The sequence below is a fragment of the Haliotis asinina genome, chromosome 2, assembly GCF_037392515.1.
Source record: "Haliotis asinina isolate JCU_RB_2024 chromosome 2, JCU_Hal_asi_v2, whole genome shotgun sequence".
In the NCBI taxonomy this organism is placed as follows: Eukaryota; Metazoa; Mollusca; class Gastropoda; order Lepetellida; family Haliotidae; genus Haliotis; species Haliotis asinina.
Genome location: NC_090281.1, coordinates 74,779,660 through 74,797,396, shown reverse-complemented (window position 1 = coordinate 74,797,396; position 17,737 = coordinate 74,779,660). Strand labels below are relative to the sequence as shown.

General features: G+C 43.0%; 1 protein-coding gene across 5 annotated transcripts in view; it reads right to left on the bottom strand.

The window, feature by feature from the left end:
- The window catches only part of LOC137274316 (pericentriolar material 1 protein-like), a 57,347-nt gene that overhangs the window by 21,979 nt on the left and 17,631 nt on the right, over positions 1-17,737 (bottom strand). For 4 of the 5 annotated variants that reach the window (XM_067807456.1, XM_067807457.1, XM_067807459.1 and 1 more), the window contains exons 6-14: positions 16,775-16,870; positions 15,780-15,914; positions 14,953-15,138; positions 14,602-14,700; positions 12,979-13,072; positions 7,650-7,840; positions 7,368-7,527; positions 7,041-7,173; positions 1,407-1,577 (exon numbers count right to left, since the gene is read on the bottom strand). In XM_067807456.1, coding sequence (XP_067663557.1) covers positions 1,407-1,577; positions 7,041-7,173; positions 7,368-7,527; positions 7,650-7,840; positions 12,979-13,072; positions 14,602-14,700; positions 14,953-15,138; positions 15,780-15,914; positions 16,775-16,870 — 1,265 coding nt within the window. Of the gene's footprint in view, positions 1-1,406; positions 1,578-7,040; positions 7,174-7,367; positions 7,528-7,649; positions 7,841-12,978; positions 13,073-14,601; positions 14,701-14,952; positions 15,139-15,779; positions 15,915-16,774; positions 16,871-16,912; positions 17,006-17,737 lie in introns of all 5 variants that reach the window. The other variant, XM_067807458.1, reaches the window with a different exon arrangement.

Genomic DNA, 17,737 nt, shown 5'->3' with positions numbered 1-17,737 from the left:
CAGGCCTTGGTTAGGCGCCTGAGCTGTCATTGGAGGGGAACGGTTGTCCTGTGTCTGTGGCAGAGAGGAGTGTGAGCCCAAAGACGAATATTCCTCTTCCGCAAACGAGAAATGCTTTAAAGTCAGCGATAAATAATGAAACTGGGATGAGGTCCTTTGCACACTTTTGCACTTTGCAGATACAACAAAACTGTGTGTCATACACACAAAGCTGTAAAACACGAAAAAGTGAAACATAAATAGCATGTAAACACCAACAGAAAAACACCCCTAAATAAAGACATAAAACACTACTGCAAAAGGAATGGGCAGGACAGTAGACAGCAAACAGCCAAAATGGCTGCTCCCACTGTGTCAAGAAGAGCTTGAAATAAGCAAAAAATAGGACATAATATGACAAACATGCAAGCAAGAACATTATGGTGAAACAGACATATAAGACTATGAAACACCACAAAAACCAAGCAGATGGATACTAACGACGTGGGAAATACACCCCACACCAAAGTGAGAAACACAAGGTAGGTGAAGTTAATGTAATTCCTTCTTCACCCACCAATAGAAGAGAAAGAGTTATAAATACATACCTACCCGATACAGCTAACAACTTTAATACAGATAAGGTATCAGTAAGTTGTCAACTAAGCGAAAACCAAAAACGTCTAACTCGTAAGATGCTTGAAGTAAAAGTGAATTTTTGGATAAGCCACGCTTACGCGGGCAGGGAGGTCATATCATTTCTGTTCATGTGCTTTCGTCGATACATGTGGTAGCCATTCTAGAGAATGAAAAATCAACGACTGTCTGATCTCTTTTTAGTGAAGCTTGAGGTAATGTGCATAAGACCTATGGTAAGTAAGTTAAAAATTAATTACTTAATCACAGTGAGTGAGTGAGTGGGTATGGTTACACACCACTTTGAGCAATATTCCATTAATATCAGAGTGGAAGACGCCAAAAACTGGTGCACATTGTACGTACATGAAGAAAATGAATGGGTCTTAAACATGACAAGATAGTGGTTGAACCACTAGGTAACACTACTGCACCAACCTAATGAGAGTGAGTGGGTGAGTGAATATGGTTTCATGCCACTTCAGGCAATAATACAGCAGTATAACAGCAGTAGAAACTGGAAATAGTCATCACAAAGGAATAAGAGGGATTGAACCAAGGTCTTCTGTGTGACAACAGAATGCTTAAACCACTAGGTTCTTGCATGTAATGAGAAATATTGATACACATCACTGTACTACAGTACATACAATTATGCCATCAAGATGTAATACATTTGTAAAATCAGTCATAGTGTATATGGTTAGGTCACTCATTGTCACCAGACAAATCTCACTTCTACAAACATGGATTACTGAAGATCTAAACTTCCAAAGGTGTCACCAACTCACTGTTGCAGCATAGCTTCTGGATCCATGTCTGCCCCATAATCACTGTATGCTGTTGCTGAAGACTGTTCTGCCCCTTCACCACCAGCTCCATCACCTTCTCCCTTCACGGTCTGGTAATAGGACACCAAGTCTCGAAGCTGATTCAACCGCTCACGAACTTCACGCAGTTTACTGAAGTGTTAAAAGAAGCAATGAAAATCAAACTACTACACAGACAAAATCATTCCTCAACATAAATTTAGACAAACCTGTAGAGGTTTCCAATTCTTTGAAGAGAATCATCCTTGTGGTACATATATGCATTTTCTGCTGCCGGAAAATGTCATGTGACAGTTGTAACAATATTTCAATAAAAGATCGTACAATAAAGAAAAAGTCTTTTTTGCTCATTATACGCCCCCTCACCACGTGCAGTCACCCCTCTGCCGCGCATGCGCAGGCAACCAGGTAAGCATCCATGCCCGTAGCATCATTCCTTCTGCTGATATATAAATCAATGAACAGAATTGCCGGGAGGTGGGTGGCCCTACCCCAAGGACGATTCTCTTCAAAGAATTGGAAACCTCTACAGGTTTGTCTAATTCTTTTTCATAGAGATCGTCCTTGGGGTACATATATGCATGAGCTCAGACTCCCAAAGACTGGAGGCTAGGGAGGAGGGAATTCTGGTACAGTACTCAATTAGGGCGATATAAGTCATGAAAATAACTCACTAAAAAAAGTTCTCACCTGTCAACTCCTGAGTAGCATCTGCGAGAGGCATGTAGCAGGGGATCGACTGTCAATAGTGCAAAGAAAACCCCGCCCACATCATGATGTCCATAGAGAGCACCGTAAGGGGAAAACCCAGCAAAGACTGACAACAAAATCAATCTAGATCGCAGTCGTGGGATATGATCAAAGTGGAGATATGAACTTTTATATAGTATGTCATCAGCGTCACCTGTCAATGAACCAAGACTCACTCAGGGTGGCAGAACACTCTCCACTGGAGAGAACAGTACAGCCAAACCCTCCACGTTCACGGGAATGTGTATCAAGCTGATAATGCTTGATAAACGTGCCCGGCCTGCTCTAAATGGCCGCGGAGCAAATCTCTTCAATGGGCAGTGCTGATGCGAATGCTTTGGAAGCTGCTACTGCCCTGCCTGAGTGAGCCTTCAACCCCTCAGGGGAAGGCTTGTCCTTGGCCTGATACGCCGCACATATAACTAGTCAGCGAGATAGCGTCTGTTTGCTAGCCAGCAACCAAGCCTTCCCGCCACCGTAACAGCAGAACAGAGGGTACCCGTACGGATCCCTTGTGTTCGTTTGATATAGACCTTGAGGGTCTTACGGACATTCAACGGGTAAGTGCTCGTTCCAGAGGTCCCTGATGTAGAAGGCTGGGTGAGAATGGGAAGTTTGATAGGAGCTGTCACATGGAAAGCGTGATCGATCTTCCGACGGTTAAGTATCCGGGAGGTGAATACCGACACAGTCAAGGTGAAACACTGTCAGCGCCGGGTCTGCCGACATGGCATGTAAATCACCAACCCTTCTCCCAGATGTTACCGCAAAAAGAAATACAGCCTTCCACATTATCAGCTGAATAGAAATAGCCGATAGACGTCAGAAAATGAGACCAGACAGCCAATCAAGCACGACTGAAAAGTCCCAAGGTGGGCTAGTTCACCTCACAGGAGGTCGCACCCGATCCACTGCAGCTAGAAAGCGCTGGACAAGGAGGTGCTGCCCCAGAAGAGGACCATCGACAGGGGTGTGAAAGGTGAAAATAGCGGTGGAAATAGCCGCGAATGGTCGAAGCCGCAAAGCCCTCTTCCAAACAAACTTGCAAGAACTCCAATACTCGGACTAAATCCGCAGAAAAGGGATCCGCAATCCCCCTACATGAACACCAGCACGCATAGCGGGACCACCTATCCTCATACTGAACGTTTGTCGAATCCCGCCTCGAAGCTAGAATTTTGTCTGCAACTGCCACAGGAATTCTGCGTGCCTCGAGGCTATACCTGACAGAGGCCAAGCCACCCACTGAATCCGTGGATTGGGGTGTGGCACACCATTCTGAGTGAGAATGTCTGGTCGCAAAGGTAATAGAACAGGAGGTTGAACCAGAAACCTGAGAATTAGCAGTGCCAGTAACACTAGCAGCCGAGCTGGTTGAATGGACAGCTGGGAGCACACAGGGAATCAGGGGAAGTGGATCCACCTGAACGATCCGTACAACTGGGAGATAACTCCGAATATCTGCCGATCGAGCATCCACTCGTGTGGGGCCAGGATCCGGCTCGCACATTCTTCAGCTCCGGGAGGTAAACCGGAATCACCTGACAGTTGTACTTGTCACACCAGAGGAGGAAATCCCATGTCTCCCAAGGGAGTGCTTGGGACACCGTGCTGCCTTGCTTCAGGATGAAGATGAATCTGAAGATGAACCACCTGGCCCCTGACATGATCCAGAAAGCGCTCGAATACCAACCAGACAGCTCTCAGAATGCCCTGCAAGCCCACGAGGGACGCATCGGTTTGAACTGTAAGAGCTGGCATCGGGAGCTACAAGAGGACCCCCTTGGAGAGATTCCCGACATCGGTCCACCACTGAAGGTGAGAAGACAAACCACCCGGGAACTGTGAGACACTTCTCCAGATCCTCTGAGTGAGCCCACAGACTCGCCAAAGCTTGCTGTATGGGTCGCATCCTCAACCGCGCCCGTCATACCACAGAGACGGTCTCCGCCATGTGACCCAGGAGCATGAGCCAAGTTTGCGCCGGGGTATGGGGCTGTGAGAGGAAGGAAGACACCATCTCTCGTACTCTGCTGACTCGGTCGGGCGACAAAGAGACAAGACCCTGATTCGTTGTGAATCGCGCCCCAAGGAAAACCAAGTCCTGGGTGGGTACCACGTCGGATTTCTTGAGGTTGATGATCCACCCCAGTCAAACTAGAATCTCTATCACTGCATGAGTAGAGTCTAGACTCGCTGGCTGAGATAGCGCACTGAGCAGTCAGTCGTCCAGGTAAGGGTGACAACGCCTTCCTTGTGACCTGGCCAGAGAAGCTGACACTATAATGAGTTTGGTGAACACCATTGGGGCCATGGCGATGGGGAGCATCTTCAACACACCTCGTCAGAGAAACTGCTTGAACGACGGGTGTATTGGCATGTGAAGTTACCCGTCCTTCAGGTTCATTGATGTAAGCCAATCGCCGGGCTGAACAGCGGAGATCGCTGAGCGAAGCGTCTCCATCTTGAAGGACGGAACCTCTAACATGCGGTTCAACCCCTTGAGGTTGAGAATGGGACGGAACCCGCCATCTTTCTTGGGAACGAGGAAGTACGTTGAGTAAAATCCCAGAGGCCCGGAAGAGGAACTCGCTACGGGAGTGCGAAACCCGTGGCTGCTCCAGCAAGTCTTTCGAGTCTTTAAAAGACGTCGCAGCCGCTGCAGCCTCCTGAATGACCTGCTGCGCCCCCAGAAACGTCGCCCCCAGCTGAAGGGCCAGCAAGGTCTGCTGTGTAGCCGCCGAGTACCGCGACATCAACAGCCACAGCTTGCACATCCCCATGACTGCGCACATCACCGTTGACGCCGCTGATCGCAAGGAATCGCGCGTCAGGTGGGCCTGCACCTCAAATAACTGACGTCCCCGTCTCCAGGGCTGTAATGAAGAGAGGTAAGCCGCATGAACCACCACCCGCACCTGCTGCATGGCATTCCAACAGACCTCCTCATACGTCCGGTATGCCTGCCACAGGGGGGCTCCTGACTGGGTAAAAGGTGGAACTAAATGCCCTTGGTTGGCAGCCGAGGGCGACCGAGGTGAACACGCACTCGTCCACCACCGGCACAAGAAAGAGAGAGTCATCCCCCAGCTGGTAATGCCTCAGAAGCTCAGGCAGGTCAAAGCAGAAGGCGGGTACCAGAGAGGGGAGAATGCGGAGCTGCAACAGCCTCGTCTGGCAGGCGGAACTCAGTCAAGTCCGGACGGCTGGTCGGGACTGCGGCCTGGGGAATAGCCTGTGCAAGGCCTCCCTCCCGCAAGGCTGGGGAAAAGCGGAAAGCTCCTTTGGGCTCCTCCACTTCCCCAACATACATAGCCTTGACGTCCGAGCCCAAAGCTGAGGCAGAATCCCCTCAGAAAGAGGAACCACACCCCAACCTGGAGGACAAGCGAACAGCAACAGTGGGAAAGGAAGAGCTCACGGTACCTTCCACTCAAGGCACCGAGCTAACACCGTCCGAACCCCGGTCCTGAGACGCAGGAGGAAGCTCGGACAGAACCGAGTCCTCCGCTATCATGGGGAGGGGTGACACATGGACCGGAACCCCAGGAATCCTCAATGGACCCTGCACCAAGACTGAGAGAGGGACTGAGAGCGAACCATCCCTCTCTGGGGTAGCCGAGGGGTCCAGACCCAAAGCTAAAGGCAACGGGTCGACTGATGCCTTGAGGCTAGCAGAGCGAGCAGAGCCCAGCGATCCTCCCCCCAGTCTCTATGTCCCCCGCCCAGTGTGCGTGAGGAACTCCTGCCAGAGACCTCCAACGGACTCATGGACGAGGGACTTTCCACAACTGGGATATAGAATTCATATCGAAACCAGAGGCAGAAGAGGAAGAAGGGGCAGATTGCGAAGTAGTCGACTGAGGCTTACTTTTAGATTGAGACTTAGCATGCGCAGCCTTTTTGGACTTGGACGGGGGAAGCTCCGAACGCTCCCCTCCCCTAGTGCAACTCCTTATAAAAAGGAAGTCCTCCACCCTCCGTTTTCTGGCCCGGGGGGAGAAACCCTTGCAAAGTTTGCAGACCTCAGGGTTGTGGCCACCCTTCTCTAAACAGCAGAGGCACTTAGTATGCCTATCCTGGGCCAGGATATTCGTCCCACATGACATACACGCCGTAAACGCATGAAAGCCAATTGCTAGGCATAAGCGAATGGTGAGCATCGCAGCAAATAGCTTGTTTTTTATTTTTTTATTGAAAAAATAACTTTAATAGCATTACAATTAGTACAAAGAGTACGAAATATCACCTACAAAACATTGAAAATTACGTGAATACCCACACCTTGAAATAGTTGGTACAAGACGCAATATTCCACATGCGAGGACGCCTACTTCCTGCCATGGGAAAGCAACACGTGTGTAGCCCACGGGAAAGCCAGCGCTAACACAACTTTAGTCACAGACAAAAACAAGTGAACCCCTGTTTAAATAAACGTTCTTTTCTTTCTAGATGAACGAATAAACCATACATACAGCAGAGGGAGATTCAGTCATCTCGGAGTTCAACTTGTAATCTCTTATCTTTTTCCAGCATGTCCACACAAAACGGTGACAGCAGAAGGAATGATGATACAGGCTTGGATGCTTACCTGGTTGCCTGCGCATGCGCGGCAGAGGGCTGACGCCACCTGGCGAGGGGCCATATCATGAACAAAAAAGACTTTTTCTTTATTGTACAATCTTTTATTAAAACATTGTTACAACTGTCACGTGACATTTTCCGGCAGCAGAAAATGCATATATGTACCCTAAGGACGATCACTATGAAAAAGAATAACTCTCACAGTCCATCAATAGCTGACTTTGTTTTGAAAGGCAGTATACCTAAAATGTGTCTACTGACCCCAATTTGTCCTGTGCTTCTCTCAACTGCTGTGCGCCCTGAGGTGAAATAGTACTGACATCAAGGTCAGGCGCATCAGGCAAGGATTCAGGAATAGGTATCTGCTCTAGAGGCCTTTCCCTCATATTTGATTCTGTAAAATGGAACAAAACAAATAATGTAAGTACTAATATGCATGCACTGTTTTATTGTTATTGATTAACATGACAATGGCATCCTTAAGAACTTTCAGCAATGCAAACTCACAATCATCTGCATACAAACAATCAGAAGGATTCACAAATTCTGACTGAATTCTTAGGAAAACACTGTTGGGGAACCAATTACCATTGAGCAGATCAAGCCTGACAGACTGCAATCCCTGCAATTCTCTAAATAAACTGTCCATTCGTTGTTTCTTGTCTTGCAAGTCTCGCAGTTTATCCTTGAGGATCTGCTCCCCAACAGCAACAACTGATGGTTCAGCGTCATCTACACTGTCACTGGGCTGAAACGATAAGTGTCACTTACGGTGAGCCCGCAGATCATCATAATTTAATAATTTCCATGCGGTATTTACATGCCGTAACACTGAAGAACAAACATTTAAACAGAAATGAAATCACACACCTGTGCCTTCAGTTCATTTTTGAGGACTGTCAGATGTCTACGCAGCTCCTGCAGCTCTTTGGGAAGAATTTCACCGTTAGGATCTTCCTCTGTCTCTGACTCAGGGTAGCCCACAATGTTTGACTTGGCTTCAGCCTCTTCAGGACGAGCCAAACTAGATACAGTTGCTACAAATGCCTCTGGGTCTGCAACTACAACACCATGCATCCACATGTTCAAATATGTAATTTCCTGATTAAAAATTGATATTTTATACTCATCCTGACTCATACTAAATTGCTGGTCTCCCTCTTCGCTTCTTCAGTTAGTGGAACATTTGAAATCCCTTGAAGTTCCTTTTCTTCAAAAAGAGAATGTACAATCACACTCGCACATGGGCAGCCTCCCTTTCCTCTATGTTTTGGCGCCATTACTGGTCACATGAACGGCCATATTTGCCACTCTCTCCGAAAAAGCATAGCCCAAACACAAGGATTTGCAGGGAAATCAAAGTGCCATGAAGGGGAGGTTTGGAGGGTTGACCTCAGCAGCCAGGATAAGTATAAAATATCAATTTTATTCAGGAAATTACACATTTTCCCTTATCCTGACTCATGCTTAATGGCTTACAGTATCCGATGGATATGGTGGTGGGTTATGCCACTTCTTGGATTCATTCTTCCTTCAAATGTTCTGAATATCCCCCCCAGGGAACTATAATGGCACTGTAATTCTCCTATGTCTTCCAAGGTCCAACTGGTATATTGGGGAGCCACACTGTCAAATTATTCTCACCTATATGAGTGGTCATTTAACTAACATCTTGCTAATTATATATGTATATCGTAACGTAGTGCTAGATGTGTTCAAGTTATAAGCCATGAACCACAAATTATCCAAATCTGTCCCAATGTGCGCATGGACGCTCAACCACCTATCTTGTTCATTGACAGTCAACGAGTCAAGTGTTAAGGGTGAGCTATTTTCAGCACCTATGAGGTACTGTTAACTGTTGTGTTACAAGAGGGCTGAATTGGTGAATGCCTGAATCCTCTCTTGCAATGTCTGAGATGGTGATTTGCAAACACTGTATCTGATTTCTAAAAACAGCCCTCCATGATTGTTGTAATTGAGCAATTTCCATGTAAAGCAAGCGTAGATATCAGAGCTCTTACTTCGTGTGGACTGGAGGTTCATGGTGGCTCAAGTCCTGCTGCTTTATATGCTCGCAAAATAACAGTTTTCATCCAGACTGAAATTGTTGTTCATGAGATTTCCGCAGATGTCTCTGTAGACAACGTAATAAATAGACGTTTAAATTTCCGCCACATTGTTTGTGTCCACTGTAAATAAGACTTGACAGTTTTAACTAGACACAAAGATAAATCCTGTGTATCATGTGGTCTAAGGAAAGGTAGATAACACTGGAATATGAAACTGTCTATCAGGTTGTCCTGGCAAATGATTTTTAGCAATGAATTCCCAAGTGAACCACATCACGATTTGTGGAGTCGAACAGTTTGCACAATATCCAATGTATGCATTTCTGACATCTGGGCTGCTGTGACCAGTGCAAGTAAAAATTATGTCTTCTGTGTCAGTTGAAGCAGGTTTCATGATCTCATTGATCCTTGCTTGGTTATGCAATATGCCACTGTGGAGTTGTCAGATATAGATTCACACACTGTTGAAGCAGCCAAAATTGAAACCTCCCCTTGCATGTCATGGCCTGGGCTGAGGTTAGCAGTCCATGAAGGCATTGCTAATATCGAAGTTTAAATGGAGGGAGTAGCGCTTGCAATGTTCCGGCTTGAATCTTGATCAAAACTCATTATTTGGAACCATTATGCGGGTGAGGGGTGTGATAAACTGTGTTCCTAGAAACTGCAGATCCTGTTTCAGTTCTAATTCCGACTTAAGTAGATTGACTGACCATCCTTGTTGAGTTAGTAGTTTAATTGTGAAGTCTGAGTTGACTGACTTCATCTTGCACTTGAATCCTGTCGTCCAGATAGAAGGCACTGTGTACCCCTTGACGATGCAAATTACTATAGTTACTATAGGCCTTGTTATCCGCATAAACAACCAAGGGACTGACAATATTCCCAATGGTAGGACAGGCCATTGAAAATGACAGCCCCTGAACAGAAATCTTAGGTTCTTCCTTGAATGTGGATGCAGTGCAGGTATGCTTCCTGATAGGTCTATGCTGGCTATATAATCGTGTGGACGAACACAGTGAGTTGTGGAAGGTGCATCATTTTGAAATGTTCTGGTTTGAAAAGATAATCAAGATTGAATCTCCTCATGTTGTAAATGAGTTCTTCTTCGGTACAAGGAAATTTTGGAAATAAAACCTTGGTGTGAGATGACTTTGCTTTATTTCTTCTACTGTGTTCTTGTCTAGAAGAGACATAATTGCTTCTTCCAATTTCTGAGTCTGATCTACAGCATAGGTGAACATCAGTGGTGCGCTGGTAAGTGGTGGAGTGGCATTTAGTGGTATCTTGTATCCGGCCTGAAGTATCTGAGATACAAAGTCATCCTGTAGTATTCTTCAGTTTTCACAGTACCTCTGTAGTCTTCCACCCACAGTTGAAGGTTGTATGACAAAAGGGACCACAACCTCCTCTACTGCTGGAATATTTGTTGTCTCTAGCCTTTTGAACTCCTGTGAACTTTGACTTGTTGGTGTAACTATGAGAAGTCTGGCAGATGACAGTAGCCAAAGTATCAATAGACTTAATCATCATAACTGCCCTGGACTCCTGAGTGAGTGATCTAGCAACTTCCATCTTCAGTGGAGGAAATGAGGAAAGCGTAGACCAGGAGGCTCTAAGTAAAGGTTTGGTGAATTTGTCACTCCATTTTGCAAGATGATAAAAGTTCTTGTCTTCTCAAGAGTTAATCCTGACGATGTAGATGCAAGGTGCTCCAATATAAATTGTTGATCCCTCTTGTGTGTCAGAAGAGCTGACAAATTCATCCTGTCTGCTTCTGAACTTGAATTCTTGAATCTAGATATCAATGCTTCATTAATAGTTCTAGATCTAGCCAGACCATAAATGGTAAGATGAGTGATGGTGTCTGGTTGAGCTAACCTCTTGTCATCCACTTCATAAGATTTTATCCAAGTGTCCTTTTTAAGTTTATAGTCTTCGTCAATCTCCAGAGCCTTCATGAAGGGTTCCCTGTGGTATAGAGGAAACCTTTTCGAGTTAAAGGGTGGTACATGTTGGCTTTGATATTTTGCAGCCTTGTTGAAGGCTATGCTGAGACTGTCTGATACCTTAGAGATAGAATTGATGGGAGGGACTGTGACTGTACCAAATTCCTCATTAACCATCCTACAAGTGAAAGCTTAGTTCGATTCCTTTGATGGAGAATCTAAATCCATTAGCTATACACAAAGTTACTCCTACATTGGGGAAAATAACTTCCGCTTCTACATTCGAGAATGTGTCTAAGGAGTCATGACGACAAGTATGGTGGCATATAATTGTAATTAACATCCCTTCACGCAACCTCCATGTGTGAATCCTTGCATTTATCCTCCAAGTGTTAATCCTCAGAACGTAACTCCTTACACACATCTTCAAAACATATATCCCATTATGAGCGATTCTTCAAGCCAATAATCCCTGGGCGCATATGGCGAAGGCTTCCTGTATATGCGTGAAGATTGACCCCTTGTTGACAATTTCTAATGCGATGAAAGGTACCTGTGCATAGATGTATGCGCTTCCAAATCCTTGGGTGTAGATGATGCATAACTCTGTTAATGATGACAAAGAGATCTTCTGCACAGAGAATCCTTTCCTTCGTGATGTTGATAATTATCACATCACAATCTCCTCCTTGGAGAACTACTGCTGAGCCGACATTTTGGGAAGTCTCCACACTGCATGAGGCAGAGACTGTCAGTGGAGATGATCTACAAGAACATAAACGTTCATGCATGTCCTCTTCAATATTCATATGGGTTTGAGAGTAAGATGTGCCTTCATGAGCGATGACAGTCGACAAAGGTGCTTTTGTGGCATACTTCTGCAGAGCATTGATCTATAAAGGACATCATGCATTGGGTGGATTGGTCCATGAAGTGACCAGGATCAAAATCCTGCACTGAATGTGTAGATCTCAAAGGAGGTGAGTATTCTTCTGAGAATACAGATGCCTCTCCTGGCCTATGATGTAGGTGCGCTGTATTGGTAGGGTTGCCATCCTTTGTAGAAAATGTCTGCATCGAAAAAATCGTTCAATGATTTATGCTGCATAGATGTTGAAGATAAGGTCCTTGGCCCGGGTCCTGCAGGTTGCAATCTGTTGGTGAGAGGTACCTCCGGAAATAGGATAGGTATTTCATCAAATATCTGCGCTTTGCCACAATATCTTTCGTAGATGATGATGTCGTCTTCTTCTGTGATGGAGATGGTTTAGATTGCTTAGCCTGCAACACAGATGATTTCCTTATCATAGATCTCTTATTAGCTGGTGAGGCATCCGTCATCAAATCAGAGTCATGCTCCTGAGTCAGATCCGGCACATCTATGGAATTACAAAAATCTGCTGTAGTAATCAGCACACGGTTCATAGCGCAATCATTAGCCTTATCAGACATGACTGATGACCATGACCACTCATTTTGTCTCTTGCACGTCCAAGAATGGCAAATAAATATTGATTATATTGTTCAGGGGATAAATATTGACAAATATTACAGCAGACAATGGAAGAACAAACCGCAGTGGAGGATGGACATACTCAGTGTAGACTGAATGCTAGAATCCAGTATCTATGACTCAAACAAATTTTCATGAAAATGTAAACAAAGCATGAACCATGATTACAAGTTGAGAAAATTTACATAATAATCCGAAGGAACGAGAAAAAAAGTGCCGCACAGGGACCCAAGAAGCTCACATAACCTTCCTGTTGGGAGAAGGAAACGTGACCAATATTGGAGCCAAAATATAGAGGAAAGGGAGGCTGCCTGTGCACGAGTGTGATAATACGTCCTCTTTTTGAAGAAAGGGAACTTCAAGGGATTTCAAGTGCTCCACTAACTTTCGAATAGAAGAGGGAGACAAGCAATTAAGCATGAGTCAGGACTAGAAAAAATAACATCTATAATTTATTACTGATATGATATTTGGACCCTTTAAATTTGCATTAACACTAAGGGCAAACATTGGAGCAATATTAGCAGCAAGAGATACTTTAATAAAAGTTAGGTCAATGACAAGCAAATGAATATTTCATAATGAATTTTGAAAACCATATTTTAATATGGCTGATACTGTAACAAGAAACATTACAGTTCACTAATACAAGGACAAGTCAAACTAACTTGCTCTTTCCTTGGCCTGTGCCATGGCCAGCTTCTTCTCGCATTTATTCTTCATGGACAAGAGACTGTCTTGGCGCTCCTGCAACATCTTCAGCTGAAAAGAAATCAAATCCAAACCTTTCCCATGATATTTAAATGACCATGTCTTTTCTACTTTCAAAATCATTTGAGAGTTCTTTATTTCAAATCATGCATACAGAGGCTCTTTTTCACTTTTCGTAAGTGATAATGAAATGCCTACATTCTAAGATCCTGCTAGGATCCTAGCAAATATATTTCCTAGAAAATATATAATCTTCTTTCACCTATATGACAAATGCTTCGAACGATGATTGTCCATTTAATCCCATGAACATATACACAGCAATTATTTTAGCTGGATATCATTATGTTTTGGATTCTACACAGTCCTACATAATGATGTATTACAAGAAGGATAATAGATAGGTAACAAGCATTGTCACTAAGGTCACATAATCCCCAGCCACTTATTATCAAATCGAACTTCGAACTTTGTGTTGAAACCTTTGAAGTGCCGCAGTGAGGTTGAAAATGATGTGAAGGTCACCAAAATCGACTGGTCCCTACACCTATAGATGATACTTGGTCTTATATATGAAGAAATCCAGTGACTGGTTCTTGAGCAATCTCGATGACAAGCTAAACATGAACATGTTAAAACATTCCAAGTGTCAGTGTGACCTTGAAAATGATGTGAAGGTCACCCAAATCAAGTGGGCCCTATGGCATCCCTATATGTAGCTTGGTGTCAAATATGAAAAAAATCCAGCGACTGGTTCTTCAGATAGCTCGCTGACAAGGGTAAAATGTTCAAGTCCCCTTGTGACCTTAAAATGTAGGCCAAGGTCACCAAACCTGATCAGCTCCTTTATCATACTGTGATGAACCTAGGTACCAAATATGAAAAGAATGTACGCAACAGTGCTTTACTCATTCATTTTGTACCTACAGTCAGACAGATGGAGCCTAATACTATATGCCCGCTACACACTAAACGCACAGTGAGGGATAATTAATCAGCTTTAACAGACTAAGTAAACTTATTCTCAGTACTTTTTGTTACACTCCACTACTGAGCCTAACAAAACCTAGTAGGAGGTCGCGTCACATAGCCTTTGAGCAACCAATGACAGTCCAATCAAACGCGAGACAGTAATACAGATTTAACCAATCAGACAACGGGTACTATTTAGGGATCGGAGGGACTTTCAATATATTTATGTCACTGACATAGATCTGCATATAACACAGTTATTTGACCTGCAGTATATATGCTTTGGGGTTTCTGTTGACATGGTTACCATTAGCTAATATTTAGGTAAGATAACATCCTTGAATATTGCCAAAAACACTATTTTCAGCGATTGTTCACTCACTGTTGTCATGGCTGTTATGTACGCCGTGTGCATCACCCGGAGGCAAGCGTACGCTAAATAGCATTTGGAATCGTTCGGGTACGAACCTTTTTGAGATAAAAAGTTCAAAAGGTATGTGCACATGTGCACTTTCGCGATTTGCAAAATACAGTGTGACAAAATACAGTGAGACTAAGTTTACTCAGACTGCCAGCTTTAATCTATGATAATATTGATCTGCATCTACCTGATCCTGTTTTTCTACCAGAATCTTAAGCAGCTCCTCTTGTCTCCTCAAACTCTCAAGTTCTCCCTGTCTTGCCACAGAAGCTTGCTGCTCATCCATCTGAAAAACAATCACTCACTACAAATCACTGACCCAAAGTCTTAAACTGATCTGAATGTGTAACATTATACTTTACTCACACAGCCTGCAAACTAAAGAGAGCGGTCTATTTAGTCATTAATGTATTCATTATCTAAGGAAATATTTGGCAATCTTCCAGCTGTAAGACAGTCTTCAGTAGAGTTTGGACAAGACGGTTACTTATGTTCAATATTTAGCCGCTTGTATGTTTTAGAAAATCTCTTTACTTACATCAGCAGCACTTTCCTGAACACCACTCCAGTCTGACCTTCGTCCAGGCAAACTTGGTATTACTGTGTTGTCCATGTTATCAGAGTCTCCATGTGAAGAGTTGGAATCTCCACTCTCTTCTGCCTCAGAATCTGCTCCAAGTTTGTCTTCAATGCGAGGACGTGAAGAGGAGCTTTGTGTGTTTTCCTTATGCAGGATAGACAGGAGAAACAACATTAACACTTCTGTACAAAATGGAAGCAACACTTTTGCAAAATTAAGTGAGTTAAAGAGTTTAGCTCTTGCCTGCAGTCAGTAATATTCCTGGTATACAGCTGCGGTCTGTAAACAATCGAGTCTGGATCAAACAATCCAGTGCACTACAGCATGAGCATCAATCTATACAATTAGGTAGGGTAACTGGTGATATGTGACAACCCCGTCAACAAGGTTTTTGAGGACTGATGGTAGAGGAATCATGAAAAAAACAATACCACTGTCAGCCAATAAGTGACTCACAAAAGTGCATTGTTTCATAACTGAAATTCATGTTATGCAGCATAAATCTGTTTCACACAAATATCTAGAAGGTGAGGTTTCCAGAATATATGCGGTCCATATGAATTGCTTTTCACTCCAATTCCAAGATAAAATATATTTCTGCCATTGAACAAACTGTGCCAACAATTGTTAAGTGTTCCAGATATGTAATGCCAGTTTTAATTGCCATGCCAACTAAACTGAAAAGAGCAACGAGTCAAGAAATGTGTATGACTGCACTCCAATCTCTTTAAAGCCTACAAAACAAATCCAACTTGTATGACTGTGTCTGTGACACAACTACTCACTGTTGTTTCTGAAGCATCAGTGTCTACATCCAGATCAACTGATGCTGTGTCATCTGAATCCCGTTTGTTGCCTTCATCAGCCTCTGCTCTGGCTACAGCACCATTCTCCAGGAGTCCAGACTCATCTCTCATTGCCTGTGCATGATTGATTGTAAGTTGGCATTCTTTAAAGTACCTATACACAATTTCCTTATCAATTCATTTATAATTTCAAGTTACTGATTACAGATAAAGAACAATGAACAGATAGCACATGTTACAAATACACTTACTGACTCAAGAAACTGATGAAAATGAAAGCCTATTAGTCGATCTAGAGATAAACCTTTCATAAATTTCACAAATGATAAAAGATCTATAAAATCTCAACATCTCAAAAATCATAATGATCAAAACAAAGTGAGTGAGTTAAAACTTAACGTCACATTAGCAATGATTAAAACAAAGCAACAACGGACATAACAAAGCAGCAGAAGTAAAGTTTAAAAGCTTGATCATGGATTTCTCTATTTAACCAGTTTTATTGCCAAACTTAAAATAAATACACACAACACTTCACATTGTTAGATAACACTTCATCTTTCCCATCATAGATTCAAACACCCTGAGAGAAAAACAAAAAATCCCACACAAATAGCTAAATTTCAATCATATATATATATCACCACTCAAGAAACAGAAATATTAAAGACAGAAATACAAAACAAAATGTTCACTTCATAATAATTGATCAAAAGCAGCACTATTTGTAGACTCTTGATCATGGTATAAACACCACAGAACAAAGTCATGTGCATGTATGTTTAAATATTCATCATCAAGCACTTAACAGAATTATCACTAACTTGATACCAATTACAAGAAAAACATTCAACATCAGAAAAATATGTTCACAAAGTCATGCTGTCTAATAACGTTTTTCAGGAAGACAGTAACTCCAGAAGAAAGTCATGTTCTGCTACAGAACACCATCTTATACCCCCCAGCCTACTCACCAGTGTCCTCTGAAGCAGGCCCATGTAGCCTCGTTCCTGCTCTTTCAGATTGTCTATAAGGGTTTTCAACTTTTCCAAGTCTTCCTTATAAGATTTCTATAACAAACGAACACAACCAATTAAAACTTAAGTACTAACCCAGAGCCTCTGCAAGTTGTCCAGAGATGTAAGCTCTTGTTCCTTGAGGGATGAGATCACTTGTGATAATTTACTGGCTTTCTGTAGGTCACCCTATAATGTAATAAGATATAACTCTTTCAAAGAATTTTTTTAAAAAGCTTCCAACAAAACACAAGCTTTTCATCTATGTTTAAGTTCAACATCACTATCAACTGAAATAACTTTGAGTTTGAGGTGACTAGTATTAGAGCTGGTTTAACAAAAGATTAGCATAGCATCTGTTTGTCATCCTTATGCTCTTGTAATCAACATTACTGATTATGCAAGTAGTTTTCAAGAAGATAACAAATGCACCATACATCATGATTTTACCCATTTTGCTATATACCGTATAGATATTAGAAAAAATGACTTGAACACAAATCTTAATGACAGACAATATAGGGACACAACTATATGTGAATTCACAACTATGCGCTCATCACATTTCGATGACTGGCAATCACTGTCATAAAAAAAACCCCAATACCTCTTAAAATATTTCATAAGGCCTAATTGCAATCTATTGTTTGGTTTGTTGCTTAACACCACACTCAACAATATTTCAGCTATTTTGGTGGTCTGTAAATAATCCAGTCTGGACCAGACAATCCTGTGATCAACAGCATGGGCATCAATCTATGCAACTGGGATACGTGTTAATCAAGTGAGAGAGCCTTACGGTTGCTGAAAACCAATATCAACCCAAATCTTCACAAGTTTATTAAATAAACCTATTGCAAATGGTCATATTGATCTTGGCACAGAATATATTACAGTGAAGCCTCGTTAGTCTGGACGCCG